The 20,903-nt window shown below is 39.2% G+C and overlaps 1 protein-coding gene across 3 annotated transcripts in view; it reads left to right on the top strand.

Annotated features, from left to right (window-relative positions):
• Positions 1-8,975: 8,975 nt before the first annotated feature.
• The window catches only part of N4BP2 (NEDD4 binding protein 2), a 35,696-nt gene continuing 23,768 nt past the window's right edge, over positions 8,976-20,903 (top strand). For 2 of the 3 annotated variants that reach the window (XM_069014243.1, XM_069014241.1), the window contains exons 1-6: positions 8,976-9,061; positions 13,292-13,406; positions 13,696-13,868; positions 16,520-16,861; positions 18,653-19,883; positions 20,708-20,832. In XM_069014243.1, the coding sequence (XP_068870344.1) occupies positions 16,642-16,861; positions 18,653-19,883; positions 20,708-20,832 (1,576 nt within the window). In that variant the 5' untranslated portion in view covers positions 8,976-9,061; positions 13,292-13,406; positions 13,696-13,868; positions 16,520-16,641. The remainder of the gene's footprint in view (positions 9,062-13,291; positions 13,407-13,695; positions 13,869-16,519; positions 16,862-18,652; positions 19,884-20,707; positions 20,833-20,903) is intronic. The other variant, XM_069014242.1, reaches the window with a different exon arrangement.

The following is a 20,903-nucleotide window of genomic DNA, read 5'->3' as shown; positions in this document are numbered from 1 at the left end:
GCTGTGTCCCTTCCCAACTCCTTGTGCACCCCCAGCCTCCCCACAGAAGATGCCTTGACTCTGTGTAAGGGCTGCTCACCAATAATAAAAACAGCTCTGTTGTATTCCTGCTTTCAGCACAAATCCAAAACACAGCCCCATACACTGTAAAGAATATTAACTCTACCCCACCCAAACCCAGCACAGTGGATGAGGGGGAAATTGGCAATTTGTTCTGCTGAATATGTAACCTTTTCTTTTTCTACTCTTCTACTGTGTAGTATATTTATTTTTTGTACATGGAAAATAGGCAAGTTCGTAATAAAAACTGATATAAAGATAAGACTCTAACTTAAGTTTTGAGGTACACATTTTTGTCTCCTAACCATCACCACTGCACAGAAGAAGAAATACTCAGAAATTGAAGAACTACACAGAAAATATGAACTACTCCCATTTAAATGTTCTTTTGTGTGTTCTTTCTTCCAAATTTTGGGGAATGTAATCAGAGGAATAAAGCAGTTGAAAGTTCTGTATTTGATCATCTATTTGAAAAAAGCTTAAACATGTTTTCATGCTGGTTGTATCAACTGTTTTGGTTTGGGGGTTGGTTTGTTTGTCTGGGTTTTTAATAAGTTGTCTATTACAGATGGGCCCAGATCCAAATGACACCACCTCTGCTCCATCCTGAACTGTGTGTATCAGGTTGCAGATACCAATCTGAATGTCATGAGCTAGTGCAGGGTGGAATGGAGCTTGTCTTAAGATATGATTCCCTCATTCTTTGAACTTGGAATTGTCATGAATTTGACAGGTATAAGCTAGCTAATTTTTGCCTAGTCCTTAAATAAATTGGAAACTGTAGACTGTCCTGTTAAAAGGAGTGAGTGTCCTTTTATGTCTCTGAAACTGTAAGATGGTCCTTAGCTGCCTGTGGCTTTCTAAATTTGAGTTTCTTTTGTTGCTGATGTTATTCACTGGAAAAAAATGTGGCCCCATTTGCAGTGAGAAAGGGTATGAAATGTTAAAAAATAGAAATGATAGGTGGATTTTAAAGAGACTAAAAAAAAAACCCCAAAGACATCAGAATTTACAGGAAAGCAAAAGAAGGCCTTCTTCCCCATTCAGCAACAACCAAATAGCTATGGAGTTAATTTCCTATCTAAATAATTAGATTCTATCATGTGACAGTTACAAAGAAACACATAATGAACAAAGGATTTTCTTAAAAAATAGTAGTCTATACAGCTGTTTTTAAATGCACATCACTCACTCCCTGCTCCCTTCCCCCAACTCCTTGGCTTCTTGTTTCAGCATAAGACATCTGGCATACAAGTTATTCAAGTTCAGAAATTAGTTACTGAAATCTAATTAATAAATGAGTGTTAGTGGGTTTAGACCATAACAAGTTCCCTAATTTATTTTTACAAGCAGTTGGAGTAATCCACAGATGTTCATGACAGATGTCAAGCACAAGGATTGCTGTAACTAGCAGCTTTTGTGTAACAAATGGTAAGTGAGGAAAACTGACATTAAGCAGGATACCTGCAAGCTACTTGTATATTGTAGCATTTTGAAGCCATTGAGTTGTGGTATCAGAAAATTCTGTAAAATATTCATGTCTGTATAGGACATGTATTGTACATATCTGTACTTGAGAATAAGGCCTCTATGAAACTATTTTGGGAAAGAAAGAAAATAGATGTTTATATTGTTTTAATCTTATATTAATTGAAGGTCAGTCACTTGGAGGAAAACAGGTTCGTAAATCAATTGTGATTGGCAAGCAATTAACTTCTGGTAAATGAATTGCATGGACAATGGAGTACAGTCTGTCTTGACAGGTAAAAGCATTTTTTCATTTGAGTAACATTAATAAATGATTGAAACTTGCCTAAAATTCAGGCTTGTACTTAACGTTAGATCTGCTTAGAAATTCCATCCTGCAACAAGGTCCAATATTTTAACATTTAAAATTTCTGAAGCAGCACAAACAAGACATCTCAAAATTTTCAGGAGAGTGAAAGTACTGGTTTTTATTTAGAATCACTGACGAATCTTAATGATTTTTTTTCCCCAGAACTTAGTAAGGTTAAATGGATTGATAACTTATTATCACAAAACCCATAAAATACAAAAATATATAAACTAATTTTTACTTATACTATTACATAGTCAAAAGAAAATAATAACTGATAGCTTTTTTGGTTTTTTCCCTTTTCTTTCAAATTGACATTTTAAATGGTTTGTTTCCAAGTGTTTATTTCTGAATCTCAGTATGATGTGGTCTCATTAAATAAACTTGGTTATTAATATATTTGAGGAAATGCATCTCTTTTGCTCTATGGAAAACGTTTACTTTAGGAGATATAGAGTACCTTAATGTGAAAAAATCCTAATATGAGCAAGGTAGCTTGTAGTTATTACCTGCTATCTTGATGAAGGTAAACGGGTAGGAGCATAAGATTATTTTAACCATCTAATGCATATGAGATACTGTTCTAACAAAATGAAACAAACTTGTTTTCCTTTCTGCCTCTGCCCTAATTTTTCTTTAGTGAAGACAAAGTCCAACATGGAATTCTTTGTATTTAGTTGCTACCACTTATGCTAGGGATTTGACTCTTAGTAAGATATCCCAGGAGAAGCTCAGCTGCCCAAGAACATAAAATGCTGAAGTGTCACTGCAAATTCTTGAATTATCTTAGTTCTGTCTTAACCTAGAATATTTTAGCCCAGTTCAACATCAGTGACATTTCTTCTACAACTGTGCCTGTCCTCTTAACAACTGCCTGAAGGTAGATACCTTGCAGATTGGAAACCTGGAGGTTTTCTGTCCTGTGGCAGTTTTGTTCTCACAACTCTGGCTTTACAATGAATGAAGGCCGTTAATGATACTGTTCCATGGAAACGTCCTCTATCTTAATCAGCATACAATAATTGTTTTGTAAAAAACAGTAAGTAAACTTTCAGATCCTGGTCAAATTCCAGTTTAGATAACAGCACCTTGCTTACTAAATTCTTACGATTTCAGATGGATAGTAACTGCCTATTAACCTACTCTGTGGTATTGCATGGCATAGTTAAACAGCTGCTGTATTTTGTTTGATGTAGATGTATTAAGTGAATCCCCCGTGTTTTTGTTGTTTTGTTTTTTTTAACATAACATGTTGGCAATGGTAGAAGTTGCAGAAGTGTCAACCATTATTGATTTTGTTCCTGTTAAGTCTAATTCCTGCCGTGATATACATGAAATCTGTTTTTTAAAAAATAACACAAATATGCAATTTTACTGCTAACCTTGTTCTTAGGCCACTTAAATATGCTGATCTCTAAGATATCTGATATTAAATTTACCATAGGATAGGATCAATGCAGTTTTTAAAAATTAAGTGATATTCAACAGATAAAAACATGACAGATACAATGAAAGTCAGCTTATTACTTTTTATCATACACCAAGGTGGCATATTAAGGATTGTTTGTTCTACATTTCTGCAGTTTAAACAGATTAGGTTGGACTTTTGGTATCTATTGTATTTGACATATCAGATTAATAAAAACCGCAGAGCAGAGAACATCCAATACAGGAATCAGATTCACCACAAATCAAATCTGAAGTGTGAGCTTATTCCAAATTCAGAAGGTCCTTGTAGCAGTGAGGATTCTGTCAGCTATATAAGCATGACCTCATTCTCTGCCTGCAGAGAAAATACAATGAAGTATAATTCTTCAGTTCTTTGATAATAGCACTTACTGTCATTATCTCTCTGCACCTCCTTTCCTAAAATCCAAGCATCTTTATAGTTCATATATTCCAGAGATGTTTAGCATAGCAGGTATAATGAGCAAATTTTATTTCTGTTTTGCAATATATCTGGAGTACCTCATTAAAAGCACAGGTACTTTAAATGAAGAATAGTAATATGCTGCTTTAGAATGTGTTTAAACAAGAATTTGAAAATTTGCAACTATTAACATTGAGTGGTAACATTATAAACTCCTTTGATAGTTTACTGATGGGTAGGTGAACCAAAGTACTGATTTGTTAAGTGGCTTCTTTAGTATTCGTTAGTGGTAATGCTGGAATAAGTGTGACCTGTTTACTTAAAAATGCAATCCTATTGATGTTAGCAGAATTTTTGCTATTGTCTTCAATGGGGCAAAAATTGCCTTAATGATCTAGATTTCTGCTGCTTCTAAATACTGGTTTTTTCCTGTTTAAAATAATGCTGAAATAGAACCCTGTATAAAGGGAATTAAGGCATTATTTTAATATAGATATAATAAATCTGTACTACTTGGAATTAAAAAATGAATGTGTGAAATAACTAACATTACTGCAGTGATACCAACCTGTTACTTCACTTAACTATGGAATCAATAGCTATAGAAGATCAATATCCTGCAAGTATAGAAGCCAGATATGGAGCTTCTTAATGGAGATAAAACACCAGTATTCACTATGCATTTGACTTGAGGAGGAGAAGAGATAGGTATGTGAGTTACTCGGAACACATTTCTTTTGAAAAAATTTCTCCCTCTTTTTTTTTCCTTAAGAAATTAAATTTCTACTTCAGAAATCACATCCTAGCAGAGAAGAGTTATCTTTTGTAGAAACACAAACTCTAAGATCATGGACAAAGTAATTTTAACAGGAGACAGACATTCCAAGAAGCCAAGTTAAACATCTTAAATCAGCATTAAGGTAAATCAATTTAAAAAATTGGGAGGAGTAGCTAACACTCTTTAGTTTCTGCAATGGTAAATGCAACCTAAAGCTGGCAGCAGATTGTGGAAGGCTCCTTAGGAAGAGGGTTACAGCATTGAGGGACTGGATCAACTTTTATGAAAATGATTTCTGCAGGAACTAGATGAGGGCTATTTTCATCTCTCCTTTCTGAAGGAAGGAAAAATCTGTGACGGTTTGGGGCTTTAATTACATATATTAATGGTCCAAAGTAAAGTTCTGAATAATGATAAAAACTTTAGCTCCTGGAAAGATAACTTATTTCAGATTTACTGCAGCAGGCATTAATTTTTAATGCACACTTATTCCTCAGGCCTTTTCCTACAGTATCTATTATTGTGTATTCAACATATTACTGTAAGTAATAACAAGCCTTTAAAACTGGCAAAATTAAACGTCTTTCTTGCCACACCACTACACTCTTCAAGCCAAAAGTTTAGTGGCAAATTGTTCTTGCAAATCAAAACCTAATTTTTTTTTTAACTATAAAGACACTTTGAATGTGCAAGAAAGGAAATCACAATTTTCTGAGTAGACATAGGCTGTATATAATTAGAAACATTATAAGGGTCTGACATTTCCTTGTTTTATGGCTCAACTCCAGTAATATTAATATTTTAATGTGATTTATAATAAAAGCAGAAAACATACTAAAGTATTTTTACTTTAAGAAGGCAGCACTGAAAAAACTAAAATGGAAAATCTGTTGTTAAAGTATTCAGCGAAGACCAGACTGAACACTTTAGCCAAACAGCACAGATTACATGCTATATGTTCAAGCCACTCCAAGTAAAAACAAGCCAAGTGTAGACATAAGGAGAGGCAAAGGAATGGAAAAAAAAAAACCCAACCCAAACCAACAGCATATATAATAGGTGATTATGGTGTTGTTTGAAAAAGTTGTGTAAAAATTCAAAAAAAAAGGACACAAATACTTGAAAGAGCCTCTACTACAGTGATTATGATTTTCTAATCAAAAATCCCTCCTATTTACAGTGTTAACTGTGGTAGTGAGAAATCTGCCAGTGCCCAAATTAGTATTGGTATTTTCATGGTGTCAAGTACTGTAATATGTACAACTGGCAAAGAACAACATAGTTTCATGCATCAAGTGCCAGCAGCAACACCCCTCTAGCAGTGCAGTTTAATGGAGGCTATCACACTAGAGCATACTGCAAACCTCTCTCTTCCTCTTTTTTTGGCAACCTTAAAAATATAAAGACACAGTCATTACACTGGAATTTACATGACCTATTTTTCCAAATGTATGATTAACACATTACCAGCATCACACCCTTAAAGAAAAACGATTTTGTTTCTGATACTTGTCCAGACACTGAACACATGAAGTAAGGAAACAGCTCCTTGAACTGTCACTTGACACCACACGCACACGCAAATTCCGATCAAGGCAAATTTTCCTCCAGACTTTTTGACACGTACAATAGCAGTGTAGTGAATAATTATTTCTTTTGCTTTTGTGAGCCATGGCAAGAGACAGCTTTTTTGAGGCTTATGAGCACATCCTTTGGATGAGTATGTATAGGCTTTATGTATTGTATTAGAAGTATAAATGTTTGTCCTTGTTTATTTAAATATTGCACACTATATAGCTACAAGGCAAGTACTGAAGTGGCAAAGTCACAGGCAAACTAGCAATGCCTAAATCAATTTATTTCCTAAAACATTAAATGTTTTAAATATGAATTTCAAATTTTTTTACATTACTTTTATTGAGGAATACATACATTGAGTAATCCTACATAAAAAACTAATTTACCTTTCTGTTGCTGTGCTACCAAACAGCCAGCACTTTGGGATTGTGATCCCTACGAGCTCTAGACAAATTACCCCAAGCAGCCTTCTGCAGTTTTCACAGGACAACTGTGGTGAGCTACCCATGCGTACGTAGCTCACCCTAAAACTAGCTATTACTTTTGCACCTGCTTATTCATTATTGGCATAAAAATTAAAAATTACATCTATAATGGAAACAGTTATGTCCTGTTGGCAGGAGGAGGCTTTCCAGGCCCTTAAGAAACCAGAATGGGAATACCTGTAATTGAGACACCAAGCTGGCTGTGACTTCTTGGTCTTTCTTGTGAAGCATCTAAGATAAGTTGCTAAATAAGCAGCACTTTACTAGTCTGCTGAAGGCCACGTCTTCCATGTTTCCCTCTTTGAAAGAAAATGAAGGACAAATGAGTCTCAGGGATGCCACCTCCTTTGAATGGGATGAATCACACCATGAGGGATCTGCGGGTTGGGAGACAACCTTGCTCCCCTTGTGGAGGACCAGGCATAAGCACGTAAGCATCTTTTGCCTCATTCTGACTGTTGTGACAGGAATGTGGTGACTATAAAAGAGGGTCCTTTGGAGGTGGGGCTGTGCTGTACAGAGGCAACTTTCTTTTCTGACTTGAGACTCATGCTCAGTGTGCCTGCATCAAGACGGGGGTTGAGTATCTCACTACAGGGCACCTCACTACAAGGAGCTCCAGGATCACCACAGACCTCATTTCCTGGAGCGCTCTAAAGGGCTGACTATTGCATGCATGGTGCAAAAATCTGTTTTACATAAGATGTGTACAAGATAAACTATAAAAAGAAGTGGATTAGTCTGTCTCTCCCTCCTCTCTTACCCCCAATCCAGACCACCAGGGAACCTGAAATGTTGTTAGGATTGGGAGCATATTAAATTGTGACCTTGTTAGCCCTGAAGTTTGTTGTGGGAGTTAGCAGCTTGTTGAAGTTTGTTGTAAAAGTAAAGGGCTCATTAGCCAACACTTTTGAGACTAAATAGTGGGCTATTTGCTGGAGTTAAGATGATTATAGAATAAGACATAAGAGCTCCATGACACATGAATTGGTGTTTGAATTTGGTGATGAATTTGTTCATCGTGATGAGAAGTTATAAAGAACTTTTCCAAGTGGGTTGTGACATCCTGTCAGGAGGGAAAATGCTTCTCCCCTTTCACAGGAGTGTCCCATTTCTGTTCCCTAGGAGGTTCACAGCAGGACACCCCCAGCAAATGTCCTTCTGAGACATTGTGCCCTGATGGGAGGTGGCTGCACGTAGATGGCAGGGAGGTATCTCAAGACAATGGGGCATAGAAGTCCATCTCCTGAGAACTGGATGTACAAGCATGAAGTAGTGGAGACCCTGCCTATTATCTTGCTGGGACAGGCAGGGAGACAGAGCTGACAAGGATGCCTATGGCAATGTAATGAAGTCCTATTCTCAGACATCAGTAACGCATAAACTTCTTATGTAATTTTCCAACTATATTCTAAAGCCCATTTGGTGACTGTGAAATTTCTCAGATCAATGAACTTCTATAAAAACTACAGAAAAGTTCTCCCAGTAGAACCATCTTGAGTGTTGTTTGGGTTTTTTGTTATTGTTTTTTTTAATAATTTTATTTGAAGAGCTCTGCCCCTAAAACTCTTTTGCACCTTGTGTATCAATACGTGTCAATAAATTCAAAACTCTTGTTCAGATACTTAGTCACCTTTCATGGTGACTTCACAGCAGTTCTAATTCAGGGCTACTTATGATCATCTCAGTCCGTCAAGAGCAGATCTCTTTTCTTTCTTCCCATAATCTTCCACTGTCCATCTCCACATCAAGTGTCCATTGCTTGTTGCAAATAATGAAGACCTCTCCTCCTAATCAGTTGCTCCGTTGATAACTTCCACAGCAATCATTGATGCCAGATCCCAGCAGACACTCCTCAGTTTCCTTAAAACTCTCAGTCTCGTCCGCCGTTTAACATGCCAGTTCCCTTTCGGTATCAGCCTACAGACCCACGGCATCATTCCAGACTATGGGACCTATCTCTCCTCAACGCTAAAAATTGCTTAGTAAAACAGGGCAGCAGCAGCAGAAACTAAACACTGATGCTTTCCGTTACAAGTGTGAAACCTCTCACTACACAGGTGAGACACGTCACCCCGCTAGCTTTCGGGGATCCCCCGCTGTTCCTGACCTCACCCCCGTACCATATCCAGCAGCGCAGCTCCCACCGCCGCTCTGCCCTCCCTCCCACGCTAGTTCCCAGCCGGCTTCCGGGGCGGAGCTGCCCTCAGCCCTCAGCCGGCTGGGGCGGGACCGTGGGCCGCGGGCGGGCAGGGGAAGGGGCGGGGGCCGTGCGGCACCTCCTCCTGGGCTGCGCTCCCTTGGGCGGCCGGTGAGCGGCGCTGTGTGTCCGCGGCGCACGCCCCACCCGAGCCTCCCCTTCCCGCGGCCGCAGCCCCGCGGCCGCAGCCCCGCGCCCGCCACCCCGCGCCCGCCGCCGGCAGCAGCGAGCGAGCCGAGCCCAGCCGAGCGAGGTAACGGCCGGCGGGGTCTGGCGGCGGGGCTGGGGAGGAGCTTCGCCCTCCCCCCGCTGCCGATAGGGCGCGGAGCTGTTCGCCGCGGTCTCCCGGGGGCGGGAAGCGGGCGGCCCCCGCGGCGCGTCCCGTATGGCAGCGGGGCCGGGGGGCCCGTCCCCGGCGTCACTGCAGAGGAGTTGCCTGCGGGTGGGAGGGGAGGCGGCGGGGCGGGGGTGCGCGTCTTGACCGCCCGCCCGCGGCCGGGCCGTGGGCTCGGGCTGTCGCTGGCGAGAAGCGGCCGGGGCAGTGTGGTCGCGGGCGGGCCCCTCCGCCGCCGGGCTGGGGCCGCCGCTCGGGCCTGCTCTTCTTGGGGCCTTCCCCGCCGCTGTGATGAGCGCCGCGGTGCTGGCGGCCTGCCCCCTCCGCCCGCGGCGCCTCCTCGCCCGTCGCCGAATTGGTGGCCGGCCTTCTGCAGAAATCCCAACTTCTGCCCTGCCGGCAGCTGTGGCCACTGAAGGAAGGGTCAGGGCTAGCGAGTCGGTGGAAATGCTTCGGCCGCCTGCCCTGCAGCAGACAGTGTGGAGTGCTCTTGAACTTCATCTCGTGAAGAATAGAGCCCCGCGAGATAAATTCACCCCGTTCAAAATGAAATCAAAAGATTCTAAGTACACTAAGAGCTTGTTCGTTCTTAACAGCCGAGAACCGCTGAAACGTGTTTATCGTGAGGTTGTTTGTGACCTCCTGGAGCATAGTATCTCTTCGTTCTTTGGAAAGGATTTGCAGTTTTGTTGATCAAGTACCATAAGGTCACTGGGGCTTTGGAGGAGCCTGACTTAAAAAGTGGGGGGAAAAGTGCATACTTACTAGTACTTTTCTTAACTCCTGTACTGAAAGACTAAGGATGGTGTGACTGTTAACAGATACTTAAATGCTGTTTTATACAGTGCCTTGACAAAGTTTAGTCTGTATCTTAGTCTTGCAGTTGAACCTTACAGTGAAAAGTTGAGAATAACTCATATAGAGCTTAAGCAGAAGAACTCCGAAAGGAGCAAAAGTTTTAGATAATTTGTCTTTAGTTGTGATTTGAGAGCCAACGATTGAAATATAAACGGAGAAAATTACAGAAAGGCAGAAAGTTAAATATGGTATAGGCTTGTAATGTTGAAAGTTTTAACCCTCATTCTTCCCGGCACAGTCACCCTGACTAGGACAGGGCTTGCTGTGTCACAACCAGTGTCACATGGTTGCAGCACGTGTTAGCAGTTTGGGTTCCTGTAAACTATGTGAAGAGCTAGTGAGGGAAATTTAACAGCATCAGAGCACATCTTAAAATCCTGTATTTTATTTTTTAATAGGCTTTTTCTTACTGTCTCTTGGTTTTTGTTTCGTTTTAGCTGTGGAGTTGCCCTCTATTTCTTGTTGCCTTGTTTGCACTTTTTTAAAAAAAAAACTTCAACATCAGTGCATTTCATCTGGGAAAGCCACTGATACAGAGGGAATATAAAAATGTTGCATTAGGGACTTGGGGGGTTGTCGGTCTGAGGTGTTGCGCAGTCTCTTGTCTTTCACTCCTACCTGTGTACTGATCTGTAGTCTGTGCTAAGTGGCTGACATGGTCAAATTATTATTTCAGGAATGTTTACAGAGCTAAATTCACATGCAGAAGAACTCCATTAAAAATAATAGTCCTTTAATTTTAAGAAGTTGCTGCCTTTGTTTTTCCTCACAGAGGCTCTGCTACTCTAAAAGTGTCAGTAGGGCATTAATTAGCTGTCAGTTATACTGCCTGTCAGAATTGAGTAAGGCTGAGTTTTGAGTAGTCTCTGGAAGCATGGTGTGGGCAAGTTGCAGCTCCAGGACTGCTGAACTTCTCTTTCCTCTTTCCAAATACCTCTCTGTGATTTACAATGCCGAGTATGAAAAAAATCTTAAGCAGTAGTACTAATGTTAGGTGTGGAATTGCAGAAGCTTCAGCATTACCACAAGTTTCGTCTTCATTTCAGCCTGCGGCATTGCTCTGGAGGTTGGGCATAGGTCACAGCAACACAGGTGGGCTGTGTGGAATCTTCACTGAAGGACAGCCCAGGTAGCCCAAGAGCTCTGCATCCTGGAAGGTCTCTCCTCAAAGCTGAATTTGCCATGGGAAACCCTTTCTTCAGTATGCTTTAGAGAGCTGTGAGTTGCATGGGAGAAGGATGTAGGAGGGAAGCTATTAAAGGATCAAATATCTCTAAACTCCCCTAGAGGTGGAAAGACATTTTGCAGATACTCTTACTGTTCTGGAAAAAGCCCACAAACGCAAAACAAAAAAAACCCAAAACCCCCCCAAACAAAAACAAAAAACCAGAAAACACCCAAGCAACAACCTTTCCACCTAAACAAGGAGAAAAACTGGTTGTTTATTTTTTTTCTAGTTTGTCATGCCGCATATCGCACTCTTCATAATACTAAGTCCTCTTGGGTTTTTTTGCCAAAATCCAAGCTTTGTCCTTCAGCACACAGCAAAAGGAGGGGGCTACAAAAGTAGTTCCTTTCAAGCAGACCTGGTGGTGGAGAACGCACTCACTGGTGCCTTTCCTCCTCCTGCATCACTGCTTTAATCATGTACATCCAGCAGATTTGCCTGTCCGTTTCTGGGAGCTTGTGCTCTGTGGAGGGCCTCTAGCAAGATCAGCTTCGTGGCTTGAAAGGAAACTCCGTGATGTGGAGTTTGACAGCTTCTGTCACCTGTCAAGCACTAGCTGACTGCCACTGCAGGTTGACTTCTCCTCCTGACATGGCATGTGCAGAACAGCTTTTGAGTCCTTCCTAGCAAACAGGGCTCTGTTCTCCTGCAGCTTGTGTTTGCTTCATAAGCATCTACTTCAGATGAATTTGTGCTGGTTTTGTACTCTTGAGCGGTGTGTGTAGTTGGATGAAGTTTTTGTTTTGTACTCAAAGGAATACTTACTTTTTGCAGCAGCTTCAAAAGTGTCTGTATGACCTGGGCCAGACTTAAAAATCACAAAAGTGGAAAAAAATCCTGGCAGAACAGATTGAATAAAGCAACCATATGCAAGTTAATTAGGAATCAGACCTATTTGTCAGTGTTTTGCACTTCAACTGAATTTGATATGAAAAAGGAGGACGTGTGTTAAAGCTGTTGAACTAGCACAAGACCTTGGAGCAACCAGTAGGAATAACATGGAGTGGAAGAAGGAAAGAGTAGAAAAGATCCTTGAAGTATTTCCAGAAGCACTGTCTTTAGCTGGCTATAGATTTTCACTTTGAATAACAAAGTGCCCTGTTCATTGTTGACTGCTGGCAGAAATGGAAGAATTCGAAAGGCTCCCAAACCATCTCCTTTGCTACTCCTACACTAAGAAAAATGTGCTAGAAGACATTTCCTTTTTTACCTTCTAGTTTTCAGAAGCGGGACTCAAACATTGTCCAAAAAAGAAAAGCTTCTTGTTTTATAAATGCAGCTAGAAAGTCAAATGAATTGGTCTCAGTTTGATTTCATTGGCTGCTTTTCCTCTTGTGCTTGTATTTAAATACTTGTTTTCCTCCATTCAGGAAACCTCAAAGTGCAAATGAACAAATGTGAAAATAACCTTTAAAAGGTTGTTCTCCAAAATCATTGAATGGCTTTTCAGGTTCTTCTGGTATGGTTTTTCTGAAGTCACTTTTTTTCAGGTGAATAGTTTTCTATGTCTGCAGCATGTCCTTTATTTTGTAAATTTGGATTCTCACTATCAAGTTCTTGCTTAAGTGAAGTGTGGTTTGTATGTTTTGACAGTTTTTAATGCTTTGGAGGAGTGGAATGAGGTTTGACGTAAAATGTGAGATGGGTATCTCCATTTCTTGTGAAGATTATTTGAACCATCAACTTGTCATGTTAGGAATGTGACAGAATAGTTGTTCCAAATTCTCTACATAATTTAGGTGTACATGTTCCTTTTGGTTTTGGTTTTGGTGTTTTTTTGTGTGTTTGGAGGTTTTCGTTGTTGTTTTATTTTGTTTGGTGGTTTTATTGCTGTTTGTTTGGGATTTACGTTTGTTTGGAAGCCCAAGACTTGTGGGGAGTGAGCTGTAGGTTAATATGTACACTGGAATTAAGTCAGACTGAGTAGAACTAACATCTTTGGTATGTACACAATGGATTAGGAGTTGGCAGATGCTTTGATGAACGGAAGTGCAGTTCTTTAGCATCAGTAGAGCATTACAAATAAGTGGTGTAAGTAACATAATCTTATTTTGATGTACCAGGTTTTATTTGCCTAATTTCCCACATGATGGAATGAATCTAGTCTTGACTAGCATGGATATGTAGACCTTTTCAAGATGGTTAAGAACTGTGGTGAAGAACCAAGTGGAATGACAAGTGAGGAAATTTATGTTTATTTCTAACTAATTCTGCTGCTGTGTTATTTCTTTACCTGATGAAGTCAGCTTTTTTAGATAGGAAATAATCTAAAACTGAAATCGAGTAGATGTTCTTATCCTTAGGAAAATTTACAGTTGCGCTTAGTTTGATATGTTGGGTACTTATTTAAGATGTTAGCTGTGCCTAATCTAGTCAAACCAATTAAATGTATTACTCAGTGTTAAAACTTTGCTTAAAGTAAGCAAAATACAAATTTTGATTTGTATTCTGGTTATTCCTTTGTCAGGAGGACACATCCACTTCTGCTGACATCCAATTTGTATGTTAGAAAGTATGGTTTCCTGACAGAAGAGTGCATTATAGTTTTTAACAGCAGATCTTTATTAAATATGCCATCAGTGGTGCTTTTGGAAAGATGAGAAAGGACATACTGTGGGGCAACTCAGTGAAGCTAAAAATGTAAGTTGTATGCCATTGCTATTTTATATATATTACAAATAGAGATTTTTTTCCAGTCCCAGCACGTAAGTATAAATGTACATGTGTTGGTTTGTTGTTTTTTTTAAAGCGAGAAGATTCTCGTGGACATTATGTGATAAATATTTTATATAGTTTGAAATTAAGAAATTGTTCAAAAACCCCAAAAGCAAACTAAACTAAAAAGCTGTCACTACCACCAACCAACCAAAACCAAATCAACGTCTTTTATATGTATGGAGTTAACTACCTTAAAGCATTCAGAGAAATTTAAAAACGTATACGGATCGGGCAGCTTTGTTCATATTGTTTGACTCCTGCATTGTGTCAAGGTTGGAGACTTCCTCTGTCCTTAAAAAAATGAAGAGAAGTAATACTGATTCAAATTTGCCATTTGAACTTGGTCACAGTTAAACCAGAAGTCTTACGCTGCTTAATGTCTTTAGTAAATATTGAGTATTGGTTAGAATACTTCTCTGGTCTGTTTGCTTAAAAAATAACGCCTTGTAATGACTTCGAAAACTTATATTTACTGCTGATGGTTTCCTAATGCAGTCTCTTTGATTTAAAGACTTTTGTGAATACTTTTTTTATTATTATGAATATGAAAGTCATTTAGTATTTTTCTTCCAGTGTTATGTGTGTTCTGCCTCCTCTTGAATACTACCTGTTTGCTTCTCTTCCTATACTTGAGGTGTTATGTGTAATAGGACTTGCAGTCAGACCACATATTTCAGCATGTCCTTACAGGATTGATCATTATAAGAGAACTGGATTCAAACACTGACAACACTTGAAGTGTTCTGCCTAAAGTCTATTGCTGCACGGTAATGTCAAGGTCCATGACCAACTTTCTCCCTTGCAGGATTTTTCCTTTGTCACTGAACCTCTTTTACTGAGGAAGAATCACAGTTTTTAGCACTGTCAACGTTGTTTAAGTTAGGACAACCTTTTCTACTTGCTAGAGGATGAATCAATTAGATACAGAAGTTTGAAAAACAAGACTTGCTGTAACTTTATTTTGATTGTTGGATAATACTTCATGACAGTAAAGAATGATGTAAGGATGGCTAATCAGAGAGGTGAACCAAAGTAAGTGTGAAGAAAAAACCAGCTGCACTTGTCAGTCTGCATTTTCTTCTATGTTTTCTCCTTTATTTTTGGAAGTCTGCTTCTTCCTTTTCCTGTGTATTGTTTTCATAGTCATGCATTTCAGACTTCCTTGACCTCTTCTTTGTTTCAGACATCCATCTCATTTGTCTGTTTAAAGTCCATATACACATGATAGAAACTCCTGGGATCCTAGAGTTGTCTGATTTGCTTTCATAAGTTTCTATGACTTGAGAACATACCAGTCCACATTCTGCTGAATGTTCCATCTCTTGGTTGCTGGAAGAGATTGATGGAGGATAATGGAGAAGTGCTGTTTGAATCTGGCACCAGTCTGGTATTGTCGTTTGTGTGCCAGTGATCCAGGGAGGGAAGGAGTAAGTGAAAATGGAAGTGCTGCCATTGATCTATCTGCACACGTTGAATTGATCATCACTGGCAAAATACCCATTTTATGTAAAACCAGGTTTTTTATGGCCTGCTCCGTAACTGTTATTGGTAAATAGTGACTCTTTGCTGTAATTAACTCCAGATTTCTGAGCCTTACTAAGGTTTTCTAGTCTTCTGAATAATTATTTGTAAGAAATATAATTTGGTTTATTATGATCATCACTAGAACTCAACACAGCTTTGATATTGATATAAAGAAAAAAGGGGGACCATGCCCTACTCCATGCCTGTATTTCAATTAATAATTGCTTTCCTTTTCTCTACAAGATTAATGCAGTATTAATTCTCTTAAAGATTAATGCAGTTATTGTAAGTGGCATAATGTTTCAACTCAATGTATTCAAAGGCTTCATGGCAGAAGTGTGGACATTTCTGGACACTTGCTTTATGGTTTATACAGCTGTAAAATGTTTTTAACAATTAAAAAAAACTCCACACAGGCTGAGGCACTTCTGGATGTCACTTGGTTCAACCCAGCAATCAAGTCACGCAGGAGTGTCTGAAGTAGGTTACCCAAGCTCCGAAACAGCCTGGTTCAAGCAGGGCTGTTTGGCCAGGTTTTGAGAATATGTGGTGTTGCAGACTCCACCACCTCTCTGCCAGTGTTTGAACACTGAAGAACTCCTGTTTATTCTTAAAATATCGTGGATGGGTGGAGGTCATGAAAGACTTGGAAGATTTGGCAACTGTTAATGTCTTCCAGTACTTTTGTAAGAGGTGTCCTTTCTGAATGCTAACAGAATGTAAATGGTCCATAATGTTAACTGGTCATCAGTAGCAGAGAATTATTTGTGAACTGGCTGCCTGGCACTGCAAACTTTACTTTTCTGGATTTCTCTTTTAAGCTACATTTTATTTGTTCTCTATTCCAGATGCAGATTCAGTGTCTAGTTAACTGGAAAATAAGGCTGCTCTAGCTGTCAGCCATTTGAAAAGAAAAAAGGCAGACATCTAGAAAATGCTTTCCTGTGTGCTTCTGTTTTTTTTTTTTAATCTTTTAGCTATCTAAATAGAAGACATAAAAACGTGGTTGTGTATTTTATTAAAATTTTGTTGTTTCTTTTTTATTCCAGGTCTGCTATTTCTGTTTGGTCTGCCCCAGTCAGGAGGGCTTTTTTTGTGATTTTTAAGCTTGGTGCTGTCAGCCCCATGTGAACAAACCAGAACAAAAGCACGCTGGGTATTAGAAAACAAAATGCCACGGAAAAGGAAAACTGGTGGGAGTCCTTCTCAGAAGAATGGCAATTCTGACGGAACTGCTGCTGTTGCTGTATCCCAAGGGGACCCAAGCCACTTAGTGGCACAAGCAGTGCATTATGTCAATAAGGAAGAGCTCTTCAATAACATGTCAGAGATGTTTTCTGACCTAGATCCTAGTGTGGTTTACATGGTTCTGTCTGAATGTGATTTTAAAGGTAAATAATGTTCAGCTGACACTAAGTTTTGTTTCATGTGCAGATAGTTCTTAACTAGTATAACTCCAGGAAAGTTGGTGTGGGTGTTGCAAGCATATTTGTGAGTTTAATGAGTAGGTGAGTAATAACATTTTGAAATTTTACAACCATGTAAGATTCTCCAAGTTTAACAGTGTTTCTGTGAGGCTGGTAAATGGAGAAGTGTGCTCCATACATGGAGGTACTGTTTAGAGTGGATTGTTCTGTGACACAGAGCAGGCAGTGGTGGAGTTGTGAGGAGAATCTGGTTTTTCCAATTAATTTCTGTGCCATATCTGCAAGATATCTAAGCTGTTTCTGCAGGAGGATATTTTATGTTCTAGATCACAATTTTTTGATGGTATGCCTTATATGGCCCTGGCAGCATTTGCTTTTCCTTAAATACTTGAACTGAGCTTTTGTTTCACTTTTATTTTGCATTGTCATCTTGTCACGTCCACTGAGGATTAGTTTCTGCAGGATAGATTCTGTTTGCTGTATTGAGTTCTCTGCAGCCTTGCTTGAACTGTGTTTCTTTCTCTGCATTCTGCTGACCTACATACCCACCTTTCCCGGCAGACTATTTTCATATTTATGCCCAGTCCCTCCCATTCTTTTGTGGTTTTAAAATTCTTCTATATGCAAGTTCACTTGCTTATGATAAAAGTACCGCATGGATAGCAGTGTCTGAGGAGTTACTTGTCGGGGAATAAGTCATATATGGAGCATTTTAACCAATCTGTATTCATATGATCAGATGTGATTAATTGAGATTATTGTAAGAATATTTGTGAAGAAGGTAGATTTTGGCATTTTTTTATATGTATGAAAGCTAGGTAACCGTTAAAAGGACTCTTTTTATTGCCTAAATTGTACAGAGTTTATAACTTTATAACAAATGTGGAAGTGCTGTTACGATTGTTGCTCATTTTGAAATTAAATTTGATGGAATTACTGATTCATGCTTCAAACTCTAAGATTCACCTTTATCATAATAACAGTTTTATCTAAAGCTTATTGGAGAATTCAGTAAAGAGGTAGAGTTCATAGTCTTGTACTGTTAACAGTAGTTTAAAAATAGGAAAGTTAGCATGTTTGAGTGCTAATAAGTTGTTTTCATACAGTAGAGAAGCTGGAAGGATGACAAAGGTTTAGTTTAATGAGTGCAGACAGAGTCATACTTAAATGAACTTTTTGCTACACTGTCTTTGAGGAAAACAAGCTTAGCTTTAGGGCTCAGATGATGTTTCTGCCAGCTTTTAATTTTTTTCAAGTTGATCCCTGGCACCCTATGCTCCATTTAGTGGCTTTACGAAGAATTAATGCAGATACTGGATTTTTCAGGCTCTATTAGATAGGACATTTTTAAGTGGGCCCTAGTGAACATACTTTGCATACTTCTATCTCTCATCCTTTGTAGAGTTTTTTGTTCATTTTACACTATTTCACCTATATGAGATAGATTAGAAATAAGTATCCATTTAAACATGCAGTTCTGATAGCTTTTCCAGTTAAAATTAGTAATTTTTAGACAGTATTTCCTTAGTAATTTTTAAGTTTACTAGGTTGTTATTTTTCAGTATGTCTGTATTGAGTTCTGCCTTTACTTCTAATGAGAAATGGATCAAGGCAGTTTCAGAAGCTATGTTTAAAGATGAATTGCTGAACTGTCTTTTGGTTGTTTCTTTAGTTGTAATAAATGCTTTTCAAGTAAAAAAATTGCATGCACATCATTAGTTGACCATGCTGTATTCTGTTTATCTTACCCAACAGTAGAAAACGCTATGGATCATCTTCTAGAGCTGTCCACCCATGCCAAAGGAGTAGCATCTTCAAAAACCTTGGGTTTTGATTTAGCAGCATCATCATTACCTCTTGTAAATCAGCAAAGATCTGTTGCTAATGAAAGAATGGGGGAAAGTACTGCAGCACATAGTAATTCTGGAGCAGCAATAGAAACTATTCTGTCACCTGGTGTGCAGCTGACTGAAGAACTGAATTCCTTAATAGAAACTGCCTTTCAGAGTTACAGTTTGAGCAATGAATTGCCTAATTCTGCAAATGACCAAATAGTACATGAGCACCCTGTGGAACATGATGGTTTTACCGAATTTCCTGAGTGGGAAAAATCTGATTCGATTTGCAGTGTCCTACTTTTTCCACAGCAAGCAGAGGCAAATAATGAGGTTTTAGAAAACTCCTGCTGTTCCCAGCTGCCAGTGAGGCAGCTGAGCACCCAGACAAGCTCACCATCTGCATCAGACACTTTTGTACAGATACTGGAAGATCCTGATTTGTTGGAAATACATGCTGAACATGATGTAGCTTCAGAAGTATATAAACAATCAAATGGAGAAATATCATGTGAAAATTCTGATCAGACACAAGATATTGTTTTAGATCAAAGTAGTGTGACTGCTGCTTTTGGTGGGTCCTCCCAAAGATCTATGGAACTTGGAGTAGCTGTTACTGGAGATTCTAATCCAAGGTGCATGGAACAACACGAAGATGCAGTGACTGCCTTTAGCAGCTACCAGACTGCTCCTCTTCCAGAGGCATATATCTCTCCTGAAACATCCCGTTTCAAAACACAAAAACCTGCAGATACTCAGCAAACTCAGCAGGGTTATAACTTAAATTTTTCTACACCATCAGGTCAATCTCAGCAACACTGGAATCTCATGGCTCCTGTGTTTTATCCATCCAGTGGAAGTCACAGCTTTGTAATTCCTGTGGCTGCCAGTCCAGGGCAGTGGAGACCTATTTCTGACTGTAGAACTTCGGAAAAAGGACTTTTTCTTTCCTCCCCAGTGGTTGCAAATGCCTGGGATGGCAACCCTTCTCTGAAGGTATGGGGAAATCAAGATAGAAACTCAAAATTGAACCTCTCGCAAGCACAGCAACCACGTGTTTGTCACATGATGAGAAAAAAGATGCATCTTATAGGTCAAGTACTTGTTCTTCTCAGAGGTGTTCCAGGATCAGGAAAATCATATTTGGCAAGGTAGAACATTTATATTGTGAGCTTCGAAAAAAATTAATTATGTACAGGATTTAGCACAGGCAGAGACAATTTTCTGACACTTGTAAATAGTTAGTGTAAACCCAAATTGCCAGGTACACAGTACATGCAGTGTAATGAGTAATAATAATTGCTAAGAGCTGAGTTGCTTGCAGGTCCTTGACCTCTAGTGGAAATTGAAATAGGAGTGATGAGCTTTAACTTCTATCACTGAACAAAGGAGTTTGTCAGCAGAGCATCATTGCTGTAGTGTTAGGTCTGCTGTATTCAGTCAGAGTTCATTTCTACTGTTTCCTCTGAATAACATTAATGGAAATATGCCAGCTCTTTACAGGCAGAAATTCCCCTTTCACTGTGTGACTTCTTTTGTATATGTGAAGCTTCTTGGGGGGAATTCTTGATTTCTTTCCTTACTCTCTAAAAGTCTAGACTGAACTTTGACTCCTTTGACTGACACCTGAAACATTTGATGCGATTAAAACAGGGTATTTGTCAGTGAGAAAGTATGTCACTACATGTAGATGGAAAAATACCTCCCTTGTTGTTTTGAAATGAGAGACTTGTAGGGAAACTATATCAGGTCTCTCCTCTAGATAATCTTCAGCCTTTGGAAAAAAAGGAGGGAAATTATTATAGATCATATTTGCTTGGAGGTTGATTTTTATTTTCTCTTACCTAAATTTGCTGCTTCCATTCTAAATAATTTTGGTTTTGTGCAAGAGACTAAAAAAAAGTATGTATGGCAGTAGATATTGGAGCCTGGGAGGAGAAGGGGAAAAAGCTGTTTATTTCTTGGTCTTTCACAGGAATTTGCTTGAGGATAATCCAGGTGGAATCATTCTTAGTACTGATGATTACTTTTACAAACATGGACAATACCATTATGATCCTGATTGCTTAGGGGAAGCACATGACTGGAACAGGAAACGAGGTGAGATACAAATAATGTACAGTTCAGTGCTTGTGTGCTGTTTAAAAATCTACCTGTCTTGTAATGCCTGT

Source organism: Aphelocoma coerulescens, chromosome 4 (genome assembly GCF_041296385.1).
Source record: "Aphelocoma coerulescens isolate FSJ_1873_10779 chromosome 4, UR_Acoe_1.0, whole genome shotgun sequence".
NCBI classification, from domain to species: domain Eukaryota; kingdom Metazoa; phylum Chordata; class Aves; order Passeriformes; family Corvidae; genus Aphelocoma; species Aphelocoma coerulescens.
This window is presented reverse-complemented; position numbering and strand designations above follow the sequence as displayed.